General features: G+C 45.6%; 1 protein-coding gene across 1 annotated transcript; it reads right to left on the bottom strand.

Moving 5' to 3' along the window:
• Positions 1 to 525: 525 nt before the first annotated feature.
• XPA (XPA, DNA damage recognition and repair factor) lies at positions 526 to 25,314 on the bottom strand. Its single transcript, XM_090039004.1, has 6 exons — positions 25,097 to 25,314; positions 19,141 to 19,245; positions 16,180 to 16,285; positions 6,066 to 6,231; positions 4,505 to 4,622; positions 526 to 806 (listed from the first exon to the last, which is right to left on the bottom strand). Exons 1-6 carry the CDS (start codon positions 25,218 to 25,220, stop codon positions 658 to 660), a joined length of 768 nt encoding a protein of 255 aa, XP_089895130.1. The 5' UTR covers positions 25,221 to 25,314; the 3' UTR covers positions 526 to 657.
• Between the last annotated feature and the right edge of the window lie 879 nt (positions 25,315 to 26,193).

The following is a 26,193-nucleotide window of genomic DNA, read 5'->3' on the forward strand; positions in this document are numbered from 1 at the left end:
TCAGATAAGTCTTCACACATCCTCCCTGTTAGTCAGGACAAGACCCAAAGTATACGGTCCCTTGGAACAGAAAGCTGTCCTTCATACAAGTTAAGAATCAGCTTGACATTTTATGTTTGGTTTCACCTTTCTTCCAACAGACATCCAGAAAATCGAAGTCTCCCATCATTACCGTTCCAGCTTTTGGATAGATGTGTCACCTGCTTGGAGTGCTTCATCCACTTCCACTTCCTGACTTGTTGGCCTACAATAAATCCCCACTTTTATATTGGTGCTGTATCTTTCAACTTTGGAAGGAACTAGCTACTAGATGGTTCAATTAGTTTTTCACCCCTATATCTAGGGTGGATGACTGATTTGCATGTCAACACCACTATGCTCTCTGGCTTTGCTCTCCCCAGGCAGAGTTCTTCTCTTGGTCCTACCACATATGCTTATGAGCTGGTCAGTAGCAAAAAAAAAAAAAAATGTAAAGGGTATCTAAACCATGAATTTTGTCAGATGTAACTATTTGCATACAGGAACTGAAGATAAATGAGTAATATCTTTATAGGATTGTGTACAAATATGTACTCACAATCAGATTAATTTTACCTTGACAGAAAATATTTAATATTAAAAAGATACACTTTTGGAACAATAAAAAATCAGGACTGGCTACATTTTTTCATATGTTAACTCATGGCCACACGTAGTACATGTCTTTTTATACATATCTTCTTCAATATTTTCTTCTGGTCCATACTCATGCTGGTGGATGCCTGCTTCTTTTTTCCACAAACTGCTCCTAACTGCTCGACGGAGCTCTGATGAAAAACAGTAATAAAATCCTGTTAAAAAAAATCTGAAAGCACTACTTGTTTAAATAAAACAAATCAGCATAAAGGGAAATAACCATGAGATGACAAGAGGTCAGACAGGACATTCACTATTTAGGCAGATTCTCATAAATATCTTGTAAAGTCAAACTTCTGAATGTGCAGGTATCAGGCAACTGCTACTGAAGCCAGTGGATCTGCTTGTGCAGACAAGGAGAAAGGGATGAGGTCCACATCCATACTGAGGAAACTGCAATAGTCTTAAAGGAAAATGCAAATGTATTTGCCCTGCAGGAGTTACTTTTTAAGTCAAAAAGTAGGAATGCCTGTATCCGATTAGAAAGAAAGTTGACTAACTGGAGATAAAGGAGTTATAATTTAAAAATGAATATTACCTTGCCTATCTTACCTATTATTTAATCTACCTGTTATAATCCCTCAATCCTATTTTGTTAAAATAAACCAATTGTTCCATGGGTTTTTGGGGGGAAATGATAAAAGGGTTCAACTTTCATCAAAAAAAGATTAAACTACCAACTGAAAAGGGTGACTTTCATCTTCCAAACTATCAACAATATCACAATGCCTTCTTAGTAAGTACTAAATGACTGCTACAACTGAGAACTCCTGTACGGATGGAAACTGAACAGGCCCTTATGCTGCATTATCAGCCATCATAAGTAGAGTTTATCTCCATCTTTCTCTCTAATCCAGGGGCGGGCAAAATAAAGACTGCGAGCCATGTCTAGCCCAGCAAGGGATTTTGTGTAACCTGTGGCAGGTCCCTTGGTCTTACTAAGCCCAGGTGCAGGAGGCCTGTCCCACCACCCCCAAGTGCACAGCGGGGCTGGGACAGTAAGGCAGCCGGACTCACTTACTAGCAGCCCCAGCTCCTTCCAGCTGCTGCTGCCAAGCTGGCCCCAATACCTGGGCACCCACTGCCAGGGGGAACCCACACAGGCAGAGTGTGCAGTCGGAAGGATTAGATGGGACTGTGGGCAGGTGGGGAGCAGTGTTCAGGAGTGGGACAGGACAGCAAGGCCAGGATCAGAGGGTAGGATCATGGGGTAGTGACAGCGCAGGGATGGGGCAAGGGGCAGGGGCAGAGCCATGATCCATTGCCTGCACGGCCCTGAGAAGGATGCACGTTTTGCAGGCAGGGGCATGCAGAGAGGGGATTGTGACTCTGCCTTGGGCCCCAGACCTATGCTATCACCGCCCCAAGTTCCTAGCCTCGGATGCAACTCCCTGCTCAACTGTGGACCCATCCCATCCATCTAGCCATGCACCCTGCATGTACAGATCCCAGCTTGTCTTCATGGAGACCCTGGGATTGCTAGGTAGTGACAGCACAGGGCTGGGGCTCAGGGCAGAGCTGCATTACACTCTCTGCACACCCTGTCCATGGAACCAGCACCTGTTGTAGGGGCATGTGGACAGTGAATCATGGCTCTGTTCTGGGCCCGGGCCCTAGCCCTGTGCTGTCACTGCTCCATGATCCCAGTTCCAACCCCGCCTACTTAAGACAACTTCAAACAATACTGTAATTCACCACTCTAAAAACAGGTGCAACTTAAAATGTAAAATATGACAAGCTACCTTAAAAGATCCAGAGGGGGTGGAGTTGAGCAGCTATGCTCTCCTTTTTGGATTACATTGCACCACCACAGGAGCCTCCAAGGACTTTGTAAAATCCCTGAAGGATGTGAAAAGCTTCCCACCGTTCCCCTTCTTGCTGAAAGGCATGCCCCTTCCTCCTCTCCCCAACCTGACTTTGCCTTCTGTCCTGAGGTAAGGAAGCACTAGAACTGCTCCTACTCATTGTATGGGGGCTGCATTCAGCTGGAGATGCAAAAAACAGTGGGGAACCCTCCCTGTTCTTGCTGCAGACGGGGTGGGGAGAACTACTTTCCTGCCACACTGTCGCCACTGTCTCCAGATAAGCCCAGCCACTGCTCAGCCTGGATTGACTCTGGAGCTTCCAGGCCCAGAAGCAATGGAGAAAACAGCAGCAGCAAGCATGGGAGTTGAAGGGAGAGGGAGAAGAAGGGAATGGGGCTGCCTCTGAGCAGGAAAGAGAAGTGCATGGGGATGGATTTTCACCTGCTGCATGGACTTAAAAGTTCCCAGCAGTTCCCGTGCCAAAGTCTGCCTGCACCGGTGAGGGCAGAAGATGCAGGAAGCAGGGTGTGCAGCCATTCCTGCACTGCAGATTGTTGCTCCCACACCCACTTTTAAGAATTCCTGGCTCTGTCCCTGTGTCCTATTTTTTCAATGCATCTGCCCCTGTGTACTATTAATAAGGCCTCCTGAAAGAGTGTAATTTGGGAATGATTCAATTTGAAGTTATTGGTGATATACCCAAGAACACACATTTGCCAAAGTTATCAGTGCTGTGTTCAAAACTATGTTAACTATAGTTAAATTTTATTTCCAAAAATAATTGATAACAGAATGCAACTAAAATACATGACTAAGCATTACCTGCAATGCATCACATCTCCAACATGTATTGAGAGCACAACTTGTGACTATTTTTGATCCTGTTTCCAGGAATGCTTTCAATTACTTCCATGCAGCCTGCCATTTTCCATTACACTGGACAGCAGGTAAACTAGATCTTCAGTTTTAATCCCAAATATATTATATGATAATCAGGACAATAATTTCCACCCATATAGCACTTATTATTCATCTTAAATAATCCAAAACTCTTTACAACCTATAAGCCCACTCATGCAAATTTTTGCATGAGTATCACCAGTGAAATCAAAATGGATTCTCATTTCAGAAATGGATATAGATTGGGCCTCTTCTACAAACAAACAGTATCACCAAGAGAGCCTCACTTTGAGTGCTCCAATAAATGAAAAGTGTGTTCCCATTCATTGTGCAAGAAGCTTTCCATATAGGCAGCTTTATAATACCACATTTACTCACATACAACATGTACATTTGTGGTACTTGTAAACCCCCCTGCAAACCAGCCCTCCGAAATTGGGATGCATATTGTAAGTAGGGAAGCTGATTTTTTCTCCACCAGAATACCAACAGGAATGAATAGGAGTATGCAGACACTGGGGTCTACTGACTTCCAGGATGGTTACTACTTCTCCCCTGCCCCAACAAACAGAAAAGGTGAAGTCTAATGTTAACCCTCCCACAACTACAGAAACTATTGGCTGAGCACTGCACCTTGCGTCTGAAGCATCAACTGAGCTTGCTCAAAGTAGTATCTTCATGAGGCTTGTAGTGTGGAAAAAACACTATTATTTAAGGAACTTATATAAAAAATATTTTCTTCTACATTCTGCCTTCCAAATACAAGGTCTTACATACAGGGATCAGGAGGGGAAAGGGTGGAGGGTAATGTGAGAAAATATGGCATATTCTGGGGTAAGGCCAAAGAACATTCATCTACCACAGTTGTGTCATGTTTTCTAAATGACTTTGAAAATTTCCTTCTGGTCATGCTAAGTACTTAGTTACCAAATATACTGATGGATGTAGAAGTAAATGCATATATAGATGGACACTACTATGGCTGCTGCAGCAGTAGTATTTACTTTAAGTATTCATGTCCAAAAATAAATGTACATTTTAACTACTGATTTCATTTCATGGTCAATAAAAGATAAAACCACAAATTTCTTCTTTTTTTTAAGGTTTAAATTCAATCTGCTTACCTTTAACTTTTTTATCAAACTTTTTCTGTTTCATCTTCTCCCTAGTACCTTGGCGAGCTTCCTTTGCTTCTTGTAATGCTTCTTCACTGCCCCAAATTTCAAGAGAACGTTTTATTACCTAGAGGGTGGAACATAAGCACATTTCATTTTACCCTGCCTCTACATCCCAAAGATTCCTTCACAATGACAGGCAGGTTTCTTGCTTGAAATGGATTTGCAAGTAGAGATTCATGCAACATCCATGACGTTCTATCTGACCCTATGTGATTTCCTATATTCCACTTTTAAGAATATGAAGATGCTAGTGAATTGCCTACCAAGAATGACTGGTGGTGGGGAAGAGGGCAACGATCTGACAAGAGCGTAGCCACCCACCAACTTTCACTGAAGCAAAGTTGTAACAGTGTTTAATTAGCATAATTAAATAATGAGAAACAGCCTCCTCAACAATACTTGTTAAGGGCTTGTGTACACTATGTAGATGACACATTTTGGAGCACTACCAAGAATTACGCCTCACTACATGCACCAAATGCTGTGAATTAGTCAATGGGGCTGCCCTGAGCACACACCAGTAAGTATGCTTGAGAAAATGATCCCAAGAACAGCACACCAGGGCTGCTCAGGATTTTATCCCTTCCACTGTTCTGCAAGGTTGATTCTGTACAGAAGTATAAACACAAGTCAGATTTTGATTTGGAGAGTACCAAGTAAATCCTATCTGACTGTCTGACTGGGTACTGTACTTGGGGAGAGTTCTACAAACACTTCAGGCACCCTCAATTTGTTGCAACACATAAAAATTGGGCACCTCGCTCCGGCAGGTGATAAGGCAACTTACTCTGTTTCCTAGGCTCTCCATGCACTCAATGGGAAGCATTAAGTGCCTCCAAAGGGAGATCTAGATCACCTGGATGCTGAGTAGGTATCTGCCTAGGGTGAGCCAACAGGAAACACTCAGCCCAGGGGTCCATTTGAACTTGTGTTTTTCTGCAGCTGCGGTACCTAACTCAGGCCTGTGCATTAGGTGCCTCCTTCTATCAGGATCCAGTGGTAGGTAAATGATGCCGTGGCACAGATACTGCCCATCTTTTACGTAATAGTCTAGGGATTCCAATATTTTCCCAAGAAGCGGGAGACTTGGGTCCTAAGACCTCCTGAGCCCGTGGAAATTTTAAGCTACTTTTCTCACTTTGTCGGAATGTAACCCCTGCTTACCAGGTGACAGGATAGTCCGAGTGTGGGCACCCTTCAACCCTCTGGCGGAAGCAAGATCTACTGTGAAGCTGAGAAAGCAACTCACAGGCCCAAAACAGAGTAAGATGCAGTCTAACTCTGTAGCCCAGAGAAACCAGAGTACCCAATCACTGGGGCAGGGAGTCAGATTGCTTTTAGCTTCCTTTTCTTTTGGCTCTGTGACACTTGTTTTTTGCTGCACAATTTATTTAGTGTGGGAAATTATAAATATTCTGAGTTCAGCACCACTACAGAATGCAGCAGGAGCATCATTAGAATACAAAAAAAGGACCAAATCATTTGAAATATGTAACACTTTCCATACCTGGAGTTTTAAGTAAAGCTTCATGTCACCCCAATTTGCATTGTGAGGGTTTTTTTTCAAAATAAATTTGAGTGCTGGTTCTCTTTTGTCCAAATCACAGTCTTTCAGAAGGTACTCCTGCTTTGCCTCAGTCTTTGTTATAAGCTTATGCTTATCTTCAGCATCCCTGAAGAAAAATTTTAGAAGAGTTTAACAAAAAGCAATTTGCAACAGCTAGATACCTAGCACAAAGAAGTAGTAATAACAAAAAGATTTAAGATTAAAAAATACAATTTTTTACAACAGCAGATTTATAGCACTGTCTAATAGGGTTAACCCCCTGAACAAGGCTGGACCATTCTTATCTAAACTACCCTAGAGAAGTTGCTTGTCTAACCTATTTTTTAAACTTCATGAACAACCCTCTTGCACAACTACCAGGCACAATACCCCAAAACATAAAAAAACCTAAACTTGCCACAGGTATAACAGGGGGATAACATTTTCTATGCCTTGCCACTGCAAGGAAAGGAAGTAGTTTGTTAATGTACATTTACGGGTTCCAGGGAAGAGGACTATGACTCCCTACTATAAAAAAAGCAAAAAAAAGCAAAAAGCGAAAAGGAAAAGATTACAGTGCATACCAGCCTGACCATAAAATAAAATTACTTCCCGATTCCAAATGTATAGATCAGTCTGACCCTGGGCAGAAAAGCAAGACCCCCTGGGTTTTTCAGTCCCAGTCAGAGCATCAGCAAACCCCAGTTAAGATCCCCAGCCTTGGGTGCAGCCAACACCCAAGGTAAAAACACCCTGCCCCTGTAGTAACAGGAGGGGGAAAAATTCCTTCTCAGCCCCACGTGGTAAACAGCAAAGCCAGAAACATGGGAAAACCAAACAGCATCCACTCTGCATTGCAACCAGGAGAATGCAAAAACACATCTCGTACACCGACTGGAGAGTCAGTACTCCGCTTCCTACAATCCTGTCTCCTCTGCACACTTATCCCAGATCCTTTAATCTTCTTTCAACAGTTAGTTGTGCAACTTTTCTCCATTCTCCTGATGTTCAGCATAGTTCTTTCCAATTTCTACCTGCTCTGGGCTGCAGAGCTCTTCTCATGATCTGAGATGTGTGCCTGGAGAGTAATGCTCCTGAACTTCCAACTGCTGCTCTTCATAGTGTACTTTAGGCATTGCTAATCCTAAATCATCTTTGACGAATGCCTCCAAAGGAGATCTTGAAAACCTCCAAAGAAGGAGATTCCACAGTTTCCCTAGACAGTTTATTCTACTGCCTCACTGCTCTAAACAGTGGAGAATTTTTTCTGAGTACCCAATCTACATAAAGTTGTTCTGCTGCAATTTTAACCCATTGTTATGCATCCCACTCTGTAGCAAAGAAGAAAAGGTTGTTCTTCCTCTTCTTTAAAGCAGACCTTCAGATTATTCAAAGACTGATATCATGACCTCCCATAATCGCCTTTTCTTCTGGCTAAATGTACTCAGATCTCTTAGGTATCCAGGTTGTAGCCATATTGGTCTGGAGGGAAAAGCAATCAGGACTCATAGTAGAGATTATATCTTTTATTAGACCAACAAGATTCAAAAAAAAAAATCTTTAATTGCAAGCTTTTGGGCACAAACACCCTTCCATCAGGCATTGGAGAAAAGATCGTAAAAGTTATCCTAGGTAGAAATGGAAGTTCATATTTCATAGGATTTCACAGAGGAGTCAATAGATGGAAAACTCCTCTGGGAAGGCAGTTCATAGCTGGTATGGAGTGTCTCAACGCCTGTGAATTTCTGCAATTACACAAATTATTCTGAAACAAAGGCAGGAGCAGGATCTCAGGTTTCAGGTGGTCACAGCTGCTTCCTGCTTGGGAAATTATTCTGGCCAAAATGTTCACAGACTCTCTTCTTGTTGTCTTTAACTTCCCGACAGCTGAAGCTCATTCTTTATCTTTACCTTTCTGACTTTGTCCCTACAAGTTCTTGATATTTCCCCAAGGTGGTTCCTTGATGACCTGCCCATTTTTCCATCTCCTGTGTGCTTTCCCTTTTGGTGGCAGAGTTGTACTGCTACCCAGCACATCCACAGGTGGTGAATGGTGGAATGACCTTCAAGGAAGTTTAGCTGCAAAATAAGTAGGGGTAACTCTGACAAATAAGCAGCTGTGGTCCAAGCAGCAGCACCACCACCAGGATGTGGTGTGGGCAGCAGATAGTTGCTGTCCTTCCTGAAAAGCAGCATATATCCTTTGATGGTGCTATGACATGGCCAGTATAGGTCACCATTATAATAAACTTGCCCAGCCCCCAGCCATGGGTCTACAAGTTCTCAATGGTGGAGCAGGTGGAAGAAAATGTTAAAAGATTTTAGAAGATCATACTCATGAACTGACATGAAGGTGGCAGTTACAAGACAGTTGTCTAGCACTTCAAGCTAGGAGTGTGATTTAGCAGCTATAACTGCAACTGAGCAGCCCTCTTCCACTCTGCTCATCCTGCACGGGGAGGGGGCTAGAAAAATGTATCCTAAACGTAGTCTGACTGCCTTTTTCCTGACTGGATAACTGCACCCAGTGAGATCATCACTACTGCAGCCAAAATCAATGAAGACACAAAATGAATTTTGGGACCCAGAACATCAGGACCCTCACAGGCAATCCTAACAGTGAAAGCCCGGAGCACGGCACTGCAGTCGTGGCTCAAGAACTCAGGCAATGCAACGCTGATGTCGCTGCACTGGGCAAGATCAGGCGAGTCGCAGATCGGCAGCTCACAGACTAACTTCTTCTGAAAGGGTAAATGGGACTTGGCAGGGGGTCGGACTTGATGATCTACTCAGGTCCCTTCTGACCCTACCTACTATGAAATATGAAACAATGGAAGGAGAATGCTGGCTTCACAGAGTTGGTTTTGCCATTAAAAATGAACTTGTAAACCAACTGAGCAAATTCCCTACCAGAATTAATGAGTGCCTCATGACTCTTCGTCTTAAACTTGCAGGGAGCCAGTTTGGCACTGTTGTCAGCATATATTCCCTGACTGTTGAGGCCACCAATGAAACCAAGAAGAAATTCTCTATCAACCTTGACTAAGTCCTTTCTGGAGTTGCCGTGGGAGATGGACTCATTCTTCTTGGCGATTTCAATGCTGAAGTCTGAAGGGACTCACACCCCTGCTGAGGTGAGGAAAGCCATCAAGCAGATGAAATGACAAGGCATCTTGAGCAAATGGAATCCCTGCTGAAATCTTCAAGCAGGGGGGAGAGGAACTCACATCATGGCTCCATGCCCTCATCTTAAAGATCTGGAATGATAAGGAAAACCTAGGTGGCCTCAGGGACACCATGATCATGACAATCTTCAAGAAAGGAGATAAGTCTGACTGTTGAAATTACAGAGGGATTGTCTTGCTGTCCACCGCAGGAAAGATCATTGTGAGAACCCTCCTAGACCGTTTCTTTCCACTTGCAGAAGAGCTGCTCCTGGAGTCTCAGGGTGGGTTTAGTGCATCAAGAGATACAACTGACAGGATCTTCATTGCTCACCAGATGCAGGAAAAACGTCAAGAAAAATATAAACCTCTCCACACGGCCTTGACTTCAGGAAAGCCTTCAACTTCGTTAACAGAGAAGCGCTGCGAGAAATCCTTCTGAAATATGGATGCCCATCAAAATTCATCACCATTCTTTGCCTGCTTCATGACTGTATGTGAGGAGTGGTTCTCAATAACAAATCTATCACAGATCTTTTAAAGGTTAAAATGGGAGTCATACAAGGCTTCATCATAGTTCCAACACTCTTCTCAATATTCTTTACCATGATGTTACATCTGACCACCAACAAGTTTCCAGTTAGAATGGAGCTAAACTACCAAATGGATGGCAAGCTGTTTAATCTCAATAAACTATAAGGCAAAACTGAGACTACTTTGATGTCAATCAACAAGCTCCAGTATACTGATGATCGGGGATCCGGGCTTTCCGTTTACTATGGAAAAATGCGGATTTTCTCCTTTGAGGGAGAAAAGTACAGATTTTCCTCTTCAGAGGAGAAACCCATAGGAAACCATGGGTTTCCCTTTGCAGGCTGGCATCCTTCTAGCTTGCAAGGAGCTGCTTGGGGCTGGGGGGAGGGCAATTGAGGCAGGGGGCACCACATGTGTGCACATACGGTTACAGCTAGACAGGGTGATGGGAGCAGACCTGGCAGCTGCATGCAGGTAAGTCCATAGGAGATGGGTATTGGAGACTGTCTGGGGTCAGGCAGCATGTGAGAATGTAAGTGTGTGTGGCAGGGGTGTGTGGTGATGGGTGCGTGTGTGTGTGGGGGGGCACATGTCTGCTGGCACTGGGGGAATATCTTGTCTGGGCACTGGGGCTAGGGCAGGGCAGGTGCCTGCTCCCTCAGCAGGAGAAGGGGGCAGGGAGCTGCATGGTTGGACTGCTGCCACCAGGGCTGGGGTGGCCAAGAGATGCTGCCCAGGAGGGGCTGTGGCCAGACTGCCTAACATGGTGTGGGAGCCCCAGCCCAGGGTGGGGGTGTCACAGGACTTCCTTGCTCCTCCCTCCAGTCTGTGCCAGGGCTGGATTCACTCTGCTGCTGCCCTCATGAGCCAGAGCCACCACAGCCACTGTGCTCTGGCCTGGGTGGGGCAGGGGCAGCTGGCAGAGCCAGGGGACTGCAAATCAAGAGTGAGGGGCACTGTCAGCACTGGGGAGGGCGGTGGGTTGGGAGTGTGGGGCAGTGGCATGGCCAAAGGGGCTGCAGGTTGGGAGCAAGGGGTACCAGCAGGGCCCAGGGGAGAAGGCAGGGGACTGTGGGTTGGAAGCAAGGCCCAGTGGCAGGGCCAGGGGGCTGTGGGTTGGGAGGGGCAACGTCATGGGCAGGGCACCAGCATATCAGAGATGCTGACCACAAAGCAGCAGTGGGGGACAGCTGCAGCTGGACACACATCTTGGTGGGTGAAGGGGATATGGGGAGCTCTGATTTTCCATGGTAAAAAAACCCAAATCAAATGCCAAAATATACAAGTATTAGAATTTATTTTATTATAATGACTGGGGCATTGGTAGGTTTTCAAATTGCTTTAAAATTGTAAACATATCAATGAAACACTGTGTTAAATTACTACCTATGTATATAAATATGTAGTGGTGTTTCATTTTAATTGCAAAAGAATGTGGGTTTTGGGTTTTTTAACATAAAAATTTGGAATTGTTTTTTTTAAATCAGAGAATTTGCATTTTTAAATAGAGAAAACCAGGATCCTTGCTTATGATGCTGTAGCGTGTTCTCACGTGGAAGCAGACCTTCAGGCAACTGCTGACATCTTTACTGAGGCATACAGGAAAATGGGACTGACACTTAACATTTAAGAAAACTACGGTCTTCCATCTCTTAGTGAGAAGTTCCCAGCTCTGGTAATTCAGATTTACAGTAAGACTCTGGAGAACACTGAGTATTTCCTGTAGCTTGGAAGCCATCTCTCGCAGAAGGTCGACATCAATGAAGAAATCCAACATCCCTTCGAATGTGCAAGTGCCGCCTTTGAATGCCTGAGAAAACTGGTATTTAAAGATTGTGACATTGGATCTGAAACTAAACTTATGGTTTATCAAACACTCGTGATTCCTACCTTACTGTATAGAGCTGAGACATGGACAATGTACAGGAGACACCTCAAATCGCTGAAGAAGTATCATCAATACTGCCTCTAGAAGATCCTTCGAATCTAGTGGGTAGACAGATGCACCAACATTACGCGCAAACACAACGACCGCCGAGGCAATGATCATTTGACATTAACTTCATGGGGCCGGCCACATCAGCCAGATGTCTGACTCCCAAAGCAAATTATATTCTCCCAGTTCAGTCAAAGCATATGCTCAAGAGGAGGGCAGAGAAAGCGCTTCAAGAATGTCCTCAAGGCCAACCTGAAAAAAATGCAACATTGATACCAATTCCTAGGAGACTACTGCCCAGGACAGCCTCAAATGGAGGAAGAGCCTGCTGCAAGGATCTCAGTACTTTGAAACCTTAAGAAAACAACAGGAGATGGAAAAATGGGAGAAGCAGAAATGTGTCACGGACTAAATCAAGAGTCTGTTGAGCTTCCGGTACTGTGCGTTTTAGAAGCTAACAACCTGTGCTTCATCTACCTCTTCTTCCTGTGACTTGGCAGTTAGGAAACCCACAAATAAACCCCCAACCATATCACCACTGCATTTTTCCTTTTCTTTTTCCGCTCAAAGAACACTCAAATCAACTACTGTCTTCCTCCTAGACCAAAGAAGAAATGTGTATAGGACTGACAATGCAGCACTACCTTATATCTTCCAACGCTATCCAGTCACAAGAGTGGTCTCACCAAGATTGTCAAACACCTAACAGGTCATAGGTTGAGGGGGGGTGTGTGTGAGAAGTATTTTGCTTTTCAATTTCATTTTCCTCTTGCATGCCTTTTTATGTCCTTTAGCTATTCCCTGTGTCACAACCACACTCCAGGCAGGATGACTTTGGGGTATTTGTGGAACATTATGCATAAATGATTTTCTGAATTAGATTTCCTGATGTAGAGTCTATTTTCTGTGTTCATCATTGTTATGTTTGTATAAATTACAGTATATCGTATGATTGTACTTCTATATCTTTATAGTATAGCTGGGATTCAGCAATACAGTAATGACTGTGTTAAGTGTCATTTTCTAAATAAGAAAGTTCACACCTATGGGAGATGATGCCTCAGGGAAAACAAACACTGAGAATTCACTTCTATGAAGATGACGCGGCTTAGCCTGCCTGAAAGGTGGGTAGGGACCTTCAGACCTGTCCTTAAGACAATGAAGGTCTACATTTCAAAGACAAAAAAGTGTTAGAGGAGAAACAGCCTTGTCATTAATTAGAAATAAGAGAATGTACCTCTATGAAAGCGGATTAGGAATCTTTATGGCTGTAAGGATGTAAATGTTTTCCTAGGTATAACTAGACTAGGAAAGATGCCTCACTTGCAAATGTAAGAGTGATGTTGTAGCTGCGATGGTTCAGAAATTATGTGAAAGGCAAAGATTTCTTAAGGTGATTTCTTTTATTGGACCAACTATATAGCTGGGATAAAGCTGGACAAACTTTCAAATGCAGGACATTCTTCCTCAGGTCTCACTTGGAAAACAGATATATATTCCAAGGGGGGTGGGGGTGGAAGAAATGGGGAGCGGAGTGAAGAGCACAGAAATTATATACTCCTCCCCAAAAATTCAACAGAGCGGTGGTTAGTAAGCTGCAGCCTGTAGGGTGGATCTTATCAACAGAGGAAGGGTTTCAGCAGCATTCTGTGATAAGGGTTTTGCCTATGCCACACTGTGCTGCTCTCCAGCCAGGCAGCAGGGAGCCATTGTTTGCCGCTCTCCAGCCAGGCAGCAGCAAGCAGCAGCAGCAGCAGCAACTGGGTCCTAGCTCCAGCCTGTTTCAGACCAGAGCTACCAGAAAAGGGTGCTGACTGCTACATAGTCCAGTCATATATATAAAGCTGTTTTTTGGAAGGGGACATTTTTTATTTTTGAAATTCATAACTGAGGTGCTAAGGAAGGAATTTCGCCAGGGGGCTGTCACTGTTACCACAAAGAAAAGCAAGATCTTTGTGACAAAGACAATTGCAACCAAGAGCAAGCAAGAGTGTAGGAAAACAGTTCCCCATACTGCAGTGAAACAAGTCACTGACCTTCTAACCAGAACAGAGACTACCATGACTTTAGAAGAAATCATGCAGTATAGAATTACTGCTGTGAGCCTTTTGCTCTTCACAGCAGACGGAACAGTCCCACAGACCTGTCAAATCAAAGTTCCTAACACTGATGAACCTCCACTCCATCTCACCACCAACACTTTATCGCGCATTAATAGATGATGGAATGATATGGAATAAAATCCCACCAAGCAACACATGGTCTGAATGTGCCCTTGGTCTCTTGAAGTATGTCACTGGCCAACACCCACAAGCAGTGGTATTTCACTTCATTAATGATGAAGAATTGCTGAAGACTAGTACTAAACAGCATGAGCACCAGTGTTACTGAAAGTCAGCCAGGTTTGTTCTTAATGTATACCCTGGTTCTGACCAGGAAATGCCGACTGGAGCATCCTGGCTCTCATTTCCATCAAAGCATTCTAACAAAATGAGACTACATTTCTTTTTGAATGGCATTATTTTTTCTACCACGCTGACTTGTGCTTCACAATGAATCTCACCTACTATGATTTAAAATCCAGAGAACATGATGCACGCTTTGTATTGAAATTGCCACGTGATGCTGACAAAAGGGCATTCTCCCATGAAGCTCAAATGGATCATCCCTGCACTGTTGCTTTTGATTTCGAAGATACTGATGTATGAGTTGTTGCTTCCTATATCAGTCACGTGACAAGCAAGATAGGTACATGTACAAGAAGAAACCAAGAAATGTGCTATTATATTTTTACTGCCATCCATTATTTCCAGAGCGTGATATAGCATCTGCTGCTCTTGGGGTTCACAGATTCACTGGAGTAAACTGGGTTTTTTGGCTGTGGTAAACTGACATCAATGAAGTGAATCTTACAATCAAAAGATCTGATGTACATGGAAACAACTTGGAAAAAATGAGGAGCTCACTGAATATCTATCTGTTCCATAAACTGGCTTTATTCACTGTCAGAATACTTTACAATGATCCTGTGAGCGGTCGTTTGTCCACTGCTCATGCATGTAAATGGCAGCAAATGGCACACTACAATTCCTGCAAGATTTTCTTCCAGACCATGACTCCTTCAAACAGCACTGCCTCCGAGCACATTTGCAGGTCGATGAATGGAGAAATTCATGACATGCACAAACGTGTGATCCAACACATTTTGTACGGACGTCAGCGCTGGATGTGTTGGAACCTGTGATGTGTATAAAAGTGGAGTGAAACTGCCTCTAAACAATGAAAATGGACATTCAAATAAGCCAATTTAAACTAGAAGTCATCTGAAGAAGATAGTGATAGAGAAGAAAAATACCTAGATTAAGAGTATCCAGTGTATGCAGTCACAGACTTGACTTAAAATTTGAGTTGAAGCATTTTTACTTAAATGTGTTCCATAATCATTTATACCTGTTATTAATAATACTAAACATGACTTTGAAGAAATAAATGGTAAAACTTTCCACTTGAAACAAGTACTCTTATTAAGTTGCCCAAAAAGTAGCCAATATTGATGTTTTTTGCATGTAAAGGCTTAGAGCTACCAAACAATGGGTCATTACTCAAAGGACAAAGGAAGTGTATAGGTTATTGAAATACCTATTCGAAATTGTCTAACAGAAATCATTTAGAAAAATCAAAATTGGTCTCATAGGTACAGAGAAATCAACATTTATTCATCTTGTTAGTCATGGCCACCATTGTTAAAGACAGAAGCTAAATGCCAAAATTAGAAAAGTGACCCCCAGGCTTAATTTCATCCTAAGCAACTAAAAAATTATTTCCAGTCATAAAAAAAATCTCCTAAAAAACACACGGACTTTATATGTATGATTGGGCTATACAACAGAGTATGCAGATGAGCAGGTAAGGATGAGTATTTAAGAGGTGCCAGTTGGACCTGGCTACCTAATAGGTAGACTAGAATCTGGCCCATGGTGAATTACATAGCTAAAGCATTATTTTATTTATGTCAAATACTGAGTATTAGCCATGAAAAAATTGTAATATCTCTTAGCATACATACATATATACACACACACACACGCGCGCGCGCGCTATAATTTTACTATAATTAATTCTATAAAGAAGCTATACTTTTCCACTATATTACTTATTTTCTTTCTTTAGTCTCCAAGGAGCATTTGTGCGAGATGATTCTGTTCTGCACTTCCACCATGAAAAATGCAACTTAGTTGCATGCTAGACATGTAATTTTCAAGAAAAATAAAATTGAATACATTTTTTGCTGATATCATTTTTGCTGATAAATTATTTACATTCTATAAAATGCAACTACAATGGTTCGAATAGTGAAAATCAAGTTTCAGTTCTAGCAAAAGAAATATTAAATAATATGAATAGTAATACTTTTAAGGGTATTTTCCTAATATTTACATACCTGCAATTATCACATATCGCCAAATGAAAGTGTAGCATGAGGTATGAATTCATAAATTGTTTCCCACAGTCTTCACAGAAAACATCATCAAACTCTAATAGAGGTTCTAGTGGAAGAAAACAAGTATTTTAATTAGATTTTTTTTTTAACCAGAACAAGTACTTTTGGTTGATCTTACAAGAGATTCATTAAAGTTTTTTTAAAAGTTTACATTATAGCTTTCAATGTCTTGTTATTATGAACACATCATGTTTCTCCCACTCAAAAGTTTCATAAAAATCTGTCTCACAAATAAAGACTCTGATCCTACCAACCGATCCTCTCAACTGAATCTCTTGCCTCTTTCCTGTTGCACTCTCTTTACCTTTCAAAAAAATGTATCATACATCAAGAGACGGCAATATTTGATTGTGTGTGTAAGGTTCAAATTACTGCAGGTAGCTGTTGAGAATCTATTCTTTTAACAGACCCAGGACATAAGGGAAAAATATAATGGTAAATACTTGCTTCATCCAACAACTATTTGCTGAATGTCAAAATGTAATTTTCTTTAGTATTCTAGAACACAAAAAAAAAAATCTCTGGTGATGAATGTCAGAGTTAGGGATGCACCAATAGAGATTTTCGATACAGTTGCTTCTAGCTAGTAAATCTGTTGTGGTGGAAGGGGAGGGGGGAGAAAAGGGGTATGGTGGGGAGGGGGAGCAGATCAACGCCCCCTGCAGTGAGGGCAGGAGTGGGGCTGGGGCAGGCTCTGCCCAGCCAGGGTGGGGCAGGGCAGAGCAGTGGCTTGTCCAGGGGACACTGGGGGGTGGCTCCTGCAGCTGTGCACACCCTGGGAAGAAGTGGGGGGGACGTGTGCCCCTGGATCTGTGCAGGGTGGGGCAGGGGCAGGCTGTAGCTGTGGACTGGGGCTGCACTGAGCTCTTCCCAACGTGTGGGGGTGGGGCAGGGGCTGAGCTGGGCTACGCTTGGGGGCAGTGCTGGGAAAGGGATTATGGGGGCACTGCAGCCACTCCAAATTTTGCTGTAGCCCCCCCATAGCCTCCCCTCCCAGCACTGCTACCACCCACCCCGAGTGCAGCCTGGCCCAACCCTGACCTCACCACGTGCCAAGAAGAGCCTGGCACAGCCCCGGCCCCAGTCTGCAGCTGCAGCCCACCCCACACAGATCCAGGGATACACGCCCCACACCCCCCATGTCCTTCTGGGGTGCACACAGCAGCAGGAGTCACATCCCCCTCCCTCCGCCCCCCAGACAAGACACAGCTGTCCTATGCCTGACCCCCCTGGCTGGGCAGCCCCAGCCCCACTCCCTCCCTTATCGCGGGGGCCTTGATCTGCCCCTCCCCTCCCACCACAACACACTTACCAGCTGCACGCAGCTCTCCATGCTGCCAGGCTGCACACCTTGATGCCTACATGCTGCACTGTGGCTGCGTGCACACACAGGCATTTATTGGCCAAATTATTGGCCACATCGGGCCAGTTTCCGATACAGTCAATTTTCTTTATAATAGTGCCGATCTGATATTGGACCTATGTATTGGTGCACCTCTAGTCAGCGTAGACACATCTTTATAGCAAATATATCTAGGAAAGCATGCTGTATTCCTAATTTTAATTTTACACTAGAAACTATACGTGTGCAGCATCTTTCACACCAAGCACTACCATTGAGTTTTAGACTTTTAAGATAAAATTCCAATTAGTCAAAGCCTAAACTATTTTATTAGGACAATACTTCAGTGAAGTTTCTAATTGCACATGTAGTGATACTGGAAGCATAGATCCATCTATGAACACTTTAAATATTGGAGCCTCCACAGCAGCAGGACTGAAGGCTCCTTAAGCCCCAAACATTACACAGTGACAAAGTCCTGGCATGGAGCTGCAAATGGTTTGCTGCACACATGCATGTGGGCCCCCTGCATCCCACTCCCAGCAGCTCCAGGCAGGACCCCATGCAGGCTAGAATGCTGCCCACTTGCAAGGGGAAACCCACTGTCTCCCCAAGAAAACCCAGGCATCCGGGGCCCTGACCCGGTGGCGGAGAGGGAACCCAGGTGTGCAGGGCCCTAGCCAGAAGGTATAATTATTGATAAGCATTATTGGCTGCAACAGCCAAAAAAAAGCGGATAATGTCATTTTACTTTATCAGTGCCAATCCGATAGGCAACTGATATATCAGCGCACCTCCAAATGATAGGCCTGAACCCTATCTTTGAGTGACATACCATTAATGTGAATATCTGCAGATGCTGTGGCTGGCTTGGTCAGCAGAGCAAACAAAACTGTCTGTCTGTCTAATTGGACACAATCAGTAAGAACAAGGCAGCCTTGTTAATCAGGGCTAGAACAGCTTCCTACCATAGGAAGAAAAGAGAAGAAATCCTTCCTATTGCCCTGTTACTTTCTCTAAGATATAAATTTTAACTAATTGCCATCTTGGCCCATAAGAAATCTAGTGTAATCTGGTTCCAGAAGTTTCAGTAAAACAGACATTTAAGTAAAACCAATCAGAGATAATTTATTAGAATACTTAGATTATGTTTACCAGCTACATATAAATAGCGGGTATAGGCTGGGAGAGAACTTGGTAACTTCTACGTGATGCCTGCTGTGCTGTTTGCCAGCCGGACCTGCTGTTCGCAGTAGTCAAGACCCATTCCGTAAGATTCCGCTTATCCATGGCACTAACCTTGCTTCAGCAATTAATCAATAAACTTCACACATTGGTTTGAATGACCCAAGGATTTTAATTAATTTCACCCTTCCAAACCATTTGACAGTTGTTAACATCAACCAGCAAATAGTTGGTTGAACAAACAGTTCAAATTTAATTGAAACTATTATTGACTTTGGTAAATTCTCTCCAGCTAGCGTGCCACTTATTTTAGTAGATGGCTTATACTAACTATGATCATTAGAGTCGCTTTCTGCAAAGACAACTGAATTTACCTGAAGGATGCACAGTTTTCTGAATCTTGTCCTTCTCTTCCTCTTCCAGAAAGAATCCTCCCCCTGTATCAACTATCTTTGGAGGTGCTTTAACTTCAACAGTGCCTGAAGAAACAAATAAGAGTTTAAAGGAACTACACATACACACGCATTTACAAAAAAATTTCCAAAACGAGTATACAAAAGGTGACATTTATATCCAATGGGTTCATAAACTGGCATGCAGATTGTTCTGCTTTCAAAAAGCACTTTGCCACACAGAGTTCTTAAAACCTACTTCCTCCTGACCACAGAGAATAAATTTCTAGCAATGGAGAAAAATCCATTTACTGTAGGTAATTCAAAACCTCACCTACATTACACAACATGCTTGCTACTCCTGCAGAGCAAGAAAAGCAACAAAGAAACTAAAAAGCGTGCAAGACTGTTTTCAAAGCTAAATCTAATACCCATAATGCTCAACTCTACATATGATAGGATGGATGCTTTTATTAAAGTTTATGTAAAGCCAAAAATAAGCCTAAAGTATTTAGACTCTGAAGATAACAATACAAAGTGAAGCTGAAAAGTCTTTTGATGGAAATCCATTTTATAACAAAAGTTAGTGTACATTGAATCAACTAACTGATCATGTAAAAACATAGTATTTGCCACACAGGTATTTTGTTATTTAACTGACAACTCTAGAATTGAAACCCTGAAGTTTAGACAGCATGACTTACCACAATAAAATCAAGCTTTGGGACTCAATTTTGCAGAATATGAAGACTTTTGCTCCCCAAAATAGCTTAAGGTAGCGTAAATCTTACCATTAAGCTCTTGTTTTAATAAACAGTATTTAAGGATTCAAATTTAATATGATTGTGTGACACCTCCATCCCAATCCCTACCACCTGTCTGCGCTTTTGTTTTGATGCTTTGTTTCTTGCTACTCGGCCGGTATTCAGTTATCCTTGCAAGGTGGGCCAAAGCCTTGCGGTGGTTGGATCCAACCTATAGGCCACAGATTGGGGACCCTCAGTTTAACCTATGTATATAATTTACTCTTTCTAACAGCAATGTGTTTAATTCTAAGGTATAGATACATTAACGGGATCTGGATGCCAAAGCAAGCACACGTGTGCACCAATGCACAGGTGCCCTTGGCTCCCCTGACCCCACCAAGAGGAGTAGCAAGGAGCCAGCAGCAGCAATAAGGTAAGCCGGGCAGGGAGGGGGAAGGGAGAGCCAAGCCGGGCCAGCTGTAGGGAATTGGGAAGCGGTTTTCCTCCCCTCCCATCCCTACTTCGATGCACAGGAGTTTGCATAGAGGAGAGAGCAGGAGGGGCCTGAGACTCAACGTGTTGAAGTTGGCGGCTTTGGACAGAGTCTTCAGGAGAGTGCACGTGAGGAGTCTTTAATGGGGGTGGCGAGTCAGTGCACGCCAGGGACCTGCTCTGATGGCTGCCTCCTGCCTGGGGCTCCACTGAGGCCTCCACCCAGAAAAAGCCATTGGGTGGGTTGGTGGCACCCGCACCCCCTGCCTACAGGGGTTGCCCGGTGGGCCCTCGAGGCCCAGGGGTAATGGCAGGGCCAGGACTTCCCTCACCTGTCCCACTTGTGCCCAGACTGAGGATCTGGAGGGGCAGGTGAGGGAACTCCAGGCAGAGGTGAGAAGGCTGCGGGGGATCAGGGCAATTGAGGAGATTGATGAGTATTTCCATTCTCTGCAGGTTCACACGCCTGGAGGGAAAGAGTCGGAGGGAAGGAGTCACAGCGAGGAGCTGATGCGGCTGGATGGCAGACAGTCACCTCGAGGGCTAGACATCACAAGCCCAGGGTGACTCCCTCAGTGCAGCTGAAGAACAGATGAGGCCCTGGCATCACTGGCAGAGTGCAGCAGTGGAGGCAATTCTCACAGCCACCACCAAGCAAGCTAAGAGAGAACCGTGCAGCCGGAGGAGAAGACATTGGGTCATTGTGGTGGACGACTCCCTCCTGAGAGGAACAGAAGGAGCCATCTGCTACCCAGATCCCACAGCACAGGAGGTATGCTGCCTGCCCGGAGCCCAGATTCAAGACATCACAACAAGGATTCCAAACCTGATTAGGCCCTCTGACTACTATCCCATGGTCCTCATCCATGTAGAAACGAATGATGCAGCCCAGAGTAGTTCAGGCAGGGTCACAAGTGACTACATGGTGCTGAGAGCCAGGCTCAGAGGTTTGGGAGCACAGGTGGCCCTCTCATCCATCCTACCAGTCAGCGGTCGAGGACAGCACCACAGCAATTGCGTCAGAGATCAACTTGCAGCTTTGGAGCTGGTGCCATCATGTGGGGTTTGGATTCCTTGACCACCACCTGCACTTCCAGGATAAAGCCTTGTTTGGACGAGATGGACTACATCTCTCTCCAAGAGGTAAGAGTCTCTTCTCTTACAGGTTGGCTGATCTCATATGCTGGGCTTTAAACTAGGTTCATCGGAGGACAGGGATGTTAACGACAGAGAGAGGCCAGGAACAATGAACCTCAAGCCAGGTGCTGGAACAGTCCAGGTAAGTACCAAGGGCCCCACTAAGCATCAAAATGGGGAAGTAGCAAGGGCACCTACTGGGGGCTTAGATGCCTCTATACTAATGCTAGGAGCATGGGGAGCAAGCAGTAGGAACTTGCACTCCCGCTTGCAAATAAAAAACTCGACCTGGTTGGGCTAACAGAAACTTGGTGAGATCCTACCCACGACTGGGCAGTGGACATCGAGGGCTACAGGCTGTACAGACAGGACAGAGTGGAGAAAAAAGGTGGTGGGGAGCACTGTTCTCTCGGTTAAAGAGCAATATACATCTTCCGTAGTTAAACTGGACCAAGAAGAAGGGCAGACTGAGGTACGTGTCAGGTTACAGGGGGTTGAGGTGAAAGGAACTTGGTAGTGGGGATCTACCACAGACACCCACACCAGGGGGACAAGTTAGACCTAGAATTCTCGAGACAGCTCTCAGAGGCAGCGCACTCAAAGGACCTGGTCGTCCTGGGTGACTTAAACTTCCCAAATATCTGCTGGGAGAAACAGGCAGCCAAGTCTGCCTGTTCATGAAAGTTTCTAACCTCCTTAGAGGACTTTCACCTATCACAGGAGGTATACTTTCCCACTAGGGAAAATGCCTTACTAGACTTGGTGCCTGCCACAGGGGACGACTTGGTGGGGGATATGCAGGTGCAAGGTAACCTAGGGTATAGTGATCACCTACTGATAGGGTTCAGTATCTGGAGAAAGGTGGGGAAGATAACTAGTAGGGCAGAAGTGCTAGACTTCAGGAAGGCCAACTTCAACAAGCTCAGGAGATCAGTTAGGGAGGGACTGACTGGTAAAAGCCTTGGAGAGATGGGAGTCCAGGAAGGTTAGGTATTTCTCAAGGGACTAATCCTGCAGGCACAGAAAAGGACTGTCCCAGTACACATAAAGGGAGCAAAGAAACCCTCTTGGTTGAGCAGGGAAATCCAGGAGAGCCTGGAGGAGAAGGAGAAAAGAGAGGCCTATAGGCTGTGGAGGCAGGGGGCTGCTACCAAGGAGGAATATACCTGCTTGGCTCAAGCTTGCAGAGAAAGTGAGGAGAGCCAACGCAGAAATGGAGCTTAGGCTGGCAGCAAAAGTTAAGGCTCAGAAAAATTTAAATTTTTTAGTATAAAGGAAGCAAAAAGAAGGTGCAGGGTAACTTAGAGCCCCTTCAGAATGAACTAGGGCAACTGGTAACAGATAGGATGGCCAAAGCAGAGCTTCTAAATGTCTTCTTTGCATCCATGTTCCTGGACACTAATACAAATATGCATCCAATTGGGACTTTATGTAAGCTCAGTATAGATACCAACCCACCAACTGTTCATGCTGACCTAGTAAAGGGGCACCTGGAGGGGTTGAATGTATTTACCTCAACAGGCCCCAATGATCTTCATCCTCGGGTACTTAGGGAATTAGCTAGAATCATAATGGAGTCACTGGCACAACTATTTGAGCACTCGTAGTGCTCAGGACAGGTCCTGGAGGATTAGAAAAGGGCCAATGTGGTCCCTATTTTCAAGAAGGGGAGGAAGGAGGAACCAGGTAACTCTCACCACTATCCTTGACAAGACCTTTGAGAAAATTGTTAATGATCACCTTTGCGGGGGACCAGCCGGTAAAATAATGCTAAGAGGCAGCCAGCATGGGTTCATAGCAGGCAGATCCTGCCTGAATAACCTGGTTTCATTTTGTGACCAGGTCACAAAATGCTTGGATGAAGGAAGAGAGGTAGATGTTATTTACTTAGATTTTACAAAGGCCTTTGAAACAGTCACACCCAATTCTTATAAATAAACTAAACAGTTGCAATGTAGATTGTTACAGTCCGGTGGGTAGAAAATTGGCTTATGGGACATACCCAGAGAGTGGTGGTGTACAGGTCGGTTTCTACCTGGAGGAATGTGGGCAGCGGAGTCCCCCAAGGCTCCTTCCTGGGACCGGTACTATTCAATATCTTCATTAGTGACTTGGATCAGGGAGTAGAAAGCACCCTGTCCAAGTCTGCTGATGACACCAAACTATGTGGGAAGAGGTAAACAAACTAGATGGCAGGGAGCAAAGCCAAGCTGATTTGGACAGGCTGGGATAGTGGGCGGAACAGAATAGGATACAGTTTAACAAAGATGTGTCATGTGTTGTACCTGCGGAGGAAGAGTCATCCTATAGCCTGGGAGGTACCACTTTAAGTAGCACAACTGCAGAAGGGGATCTCAGAGTTGTAGTAGACTCCAAAATGAACATGAGTCACCAGCGGGATGAGGTAATAAGCAAAGGAAGAACTTCTTTGCTGTCTGAGCCCCCAAGGTTTGGAATAGATTGCCACCAGATGTGGCTCAAGCACCTACTCTGAATGCCTTCAAAAATCATCTGGATGTTTATCCTGCTGGGATCCTATGACCCCTGCTGACTTCCTGCCCCTGGGGCAGGGGGCTGGACTCGATGATCTTCCGAGGTCCCTGATGGCCCTAATGTCTATGAAATCTATTAAATCTATGAATGCTAACTGCACCCTTTCTTGCATAAGTAGGTGCCTCACAAACAGGTCTAGGGAGGTGAAACTTCACCTCTATTTAGCACTGGTCAGGCCACAGCTGGAGTAGTGCGTCCAGTTTTGGGCACTGCACTTCAGGAGGGATGTGGATGGCCTGGAGAGGGTTCAGAGGAGGGCCACTCGTCTGGTTAAAGGCCTACAGAAACCCCCCCTATGTGGACTGATTGGGAGACCTGAACCTCTTCAGCCTCCACAAGAGGAGGCTGAAAGGTGATCTTGTGCCTGCCTATGAACTCATGAGGGGGGCCCAGCAAGAAAAAGGGGATATGATGTTTACTACAAATAATGGCCACAATCTGGAAGAGAGCAAATTCTGATTGGACATCAGGAAAAAATTCTTGACAACGACGGTTGCCAAAATATGGAATATGCTTCCAAGGGAGGTGGTGCTGTCCCCTTCCTTGGAGGTGTTTAAAAAGGAGATTGGACAGACACCTGGCTGGAGTCATTTGACCCAGCACTCACTCCTGCCCAGGGAAGGAGGTCGGACTCAGTGACCTAATAGGTCCCTTCCAACCCCAACATCTATGAAACTATGAACTTTCTTAAGATATGGCTAGCTCTTTTGTCTGTTTGGCAAACATGAGTATATCCCTTCTTAAGGCTCCTGGTTTCAAGGAGAGAATCCAACATAACTCAGGACTATCAGTTTCTTGTCTCATTTTGAGATGAGCTGAAATACTTTACAACACTTTCTCTCTAGGCTACAGATGGGGGTTACTTGATGTTAAAACCCAGCAGAAGTGAAGCACGCCGTTTCAGTGCTGCTCTCCAAAGCCGTGGGTGCAGGCACTGCTCTTGTTCCTCAGGGACAAGGACCACCGCGCGACCCTGGCTATCGCCCGGCCCCGCCCCGCCCGCAGCCGACCTGTGTGGGGCCGGGCGGCCAGCCGAGCCCGCCGCAGCATCAGCGCCCGCTGGCGGTTCCGCTCCATCCGAGCCTGCGCGGCCGCCGACAACGCCGGGGGCGCTGCCCCCCGCGCGCCCTCCATGGCGCCGCGCTGCCCGGCCGCGGAGACGACGGGCAGCCGCGTCCTCTACTTCCGGACGTGAAGCGCACTGCGCCTGCGCACCGCTGAAGGGTGGTGCTCGCCCGCAGGGACAGCTGGGAGGTCGTGTGCCCCACCCCGGCCGCAGGACCCTCGGCCGGCCGGCGGGTCGCGCGCACGAGGGGCTGGAGCCGACGAGGTGGGAGGCCCAGGCCGGCTCTTCTGACGGCCTGGAGCCGGGGCTCGGGGGTGTAGCGCCTGTGCGCTGCCCTAGCGGGGCGGGGCGGGGCGGGCGCGTGATGCTGCAGGGCCCGGGGCCTGCGGGGGGACCCCAGAGGTGTGTCCCCGCGTGGGAGCGGGACGAGGAGCCGATACCTCCCGCTCCGGGTTTCCCGAGTGCTGCTTTTGGGCCGTAGGCACCGCAGGCCTGTCTTGAGCGTATTTGATTGCTCGATTGGGCCCCGTTTCTCCAAGGACTCCGAGCGCCTGACCGTGGTTTCGGTGCTCACGGTTGTGCACCCAGTGTCGTCCCAAGTGCTGAAAGGCTCAGGCGCTTCTCACGGCTAACCTGGCTTCCGCTACGCCCCTTCGGGGTCTTCCACCCCAACGGGCTCAGGTGCCCCTAGGGACGCCCTTGGCCTCACTACTCTTTTCCGTGTTAATCCTGTAACCCACCAGGTGGTGGGGGCGGGGGTTTAGGTGCCTTACACCAGGGAGGTTCTTGAGCCTAGCATTTGCTGGCCCTGCAGGCAGATCCACCAGGCCTCCCCGTCCCAGCAGGGTGCAGTTTTAGGTCATGCACAGGACCCCTGAGGCCTCCTCCTTCCCCACAGCCTCACCCTTACCACTGAGTTCTTGGAGCGGTAGCTCCTTCTTCCTCAGTGTCTGGCAGCAAAGTGCTGCCTCCAGCCCTGCTGGCCTGGGACTTAAGGCCTGTTGTCAGGGTTCAGCTGCACCTGCCTGCTGCCTGATCCAG

Source organism: Crocodylus siamensis, chromosome 3 (genome assembly GCF_052110815.1).
Source record: "Crocodylus siamensis isolate JL-2025a chromosome 3, ASM5211081v1, whole genome shotgun sequence".
In the NCBI taxonomy this organism is placed as follows: Eukaryota; Metazoa; Chordata; order Crocodylia; family Crocodylidae; genus Crocodylus; species Crocodylus siamensis.

Coding starts and splice junctions, on each gene's coding strand:
- XPA (XM_090039004.1), bottom strand. CDS start 25,220: ATGGAGGGCGCGCGGGGGGCAGCGCCCCCGGCGTTGTCGGCGGCCGCG. Junction 19,246..25,096: donor GGCCGCCCGGCCCCACACAG/GTCGGCTGCGGG, acceptor TTGTTTCTTCAG/GCACTGTTGAAGTTAAAGCA. Junction 807..4,504: donor GTTTGATAAAAAAGTTAAAG/GTAAGCAGATTG, acceptor GTTTTTCATCAG/AGCTCCGTCGAGCAGTTAGG.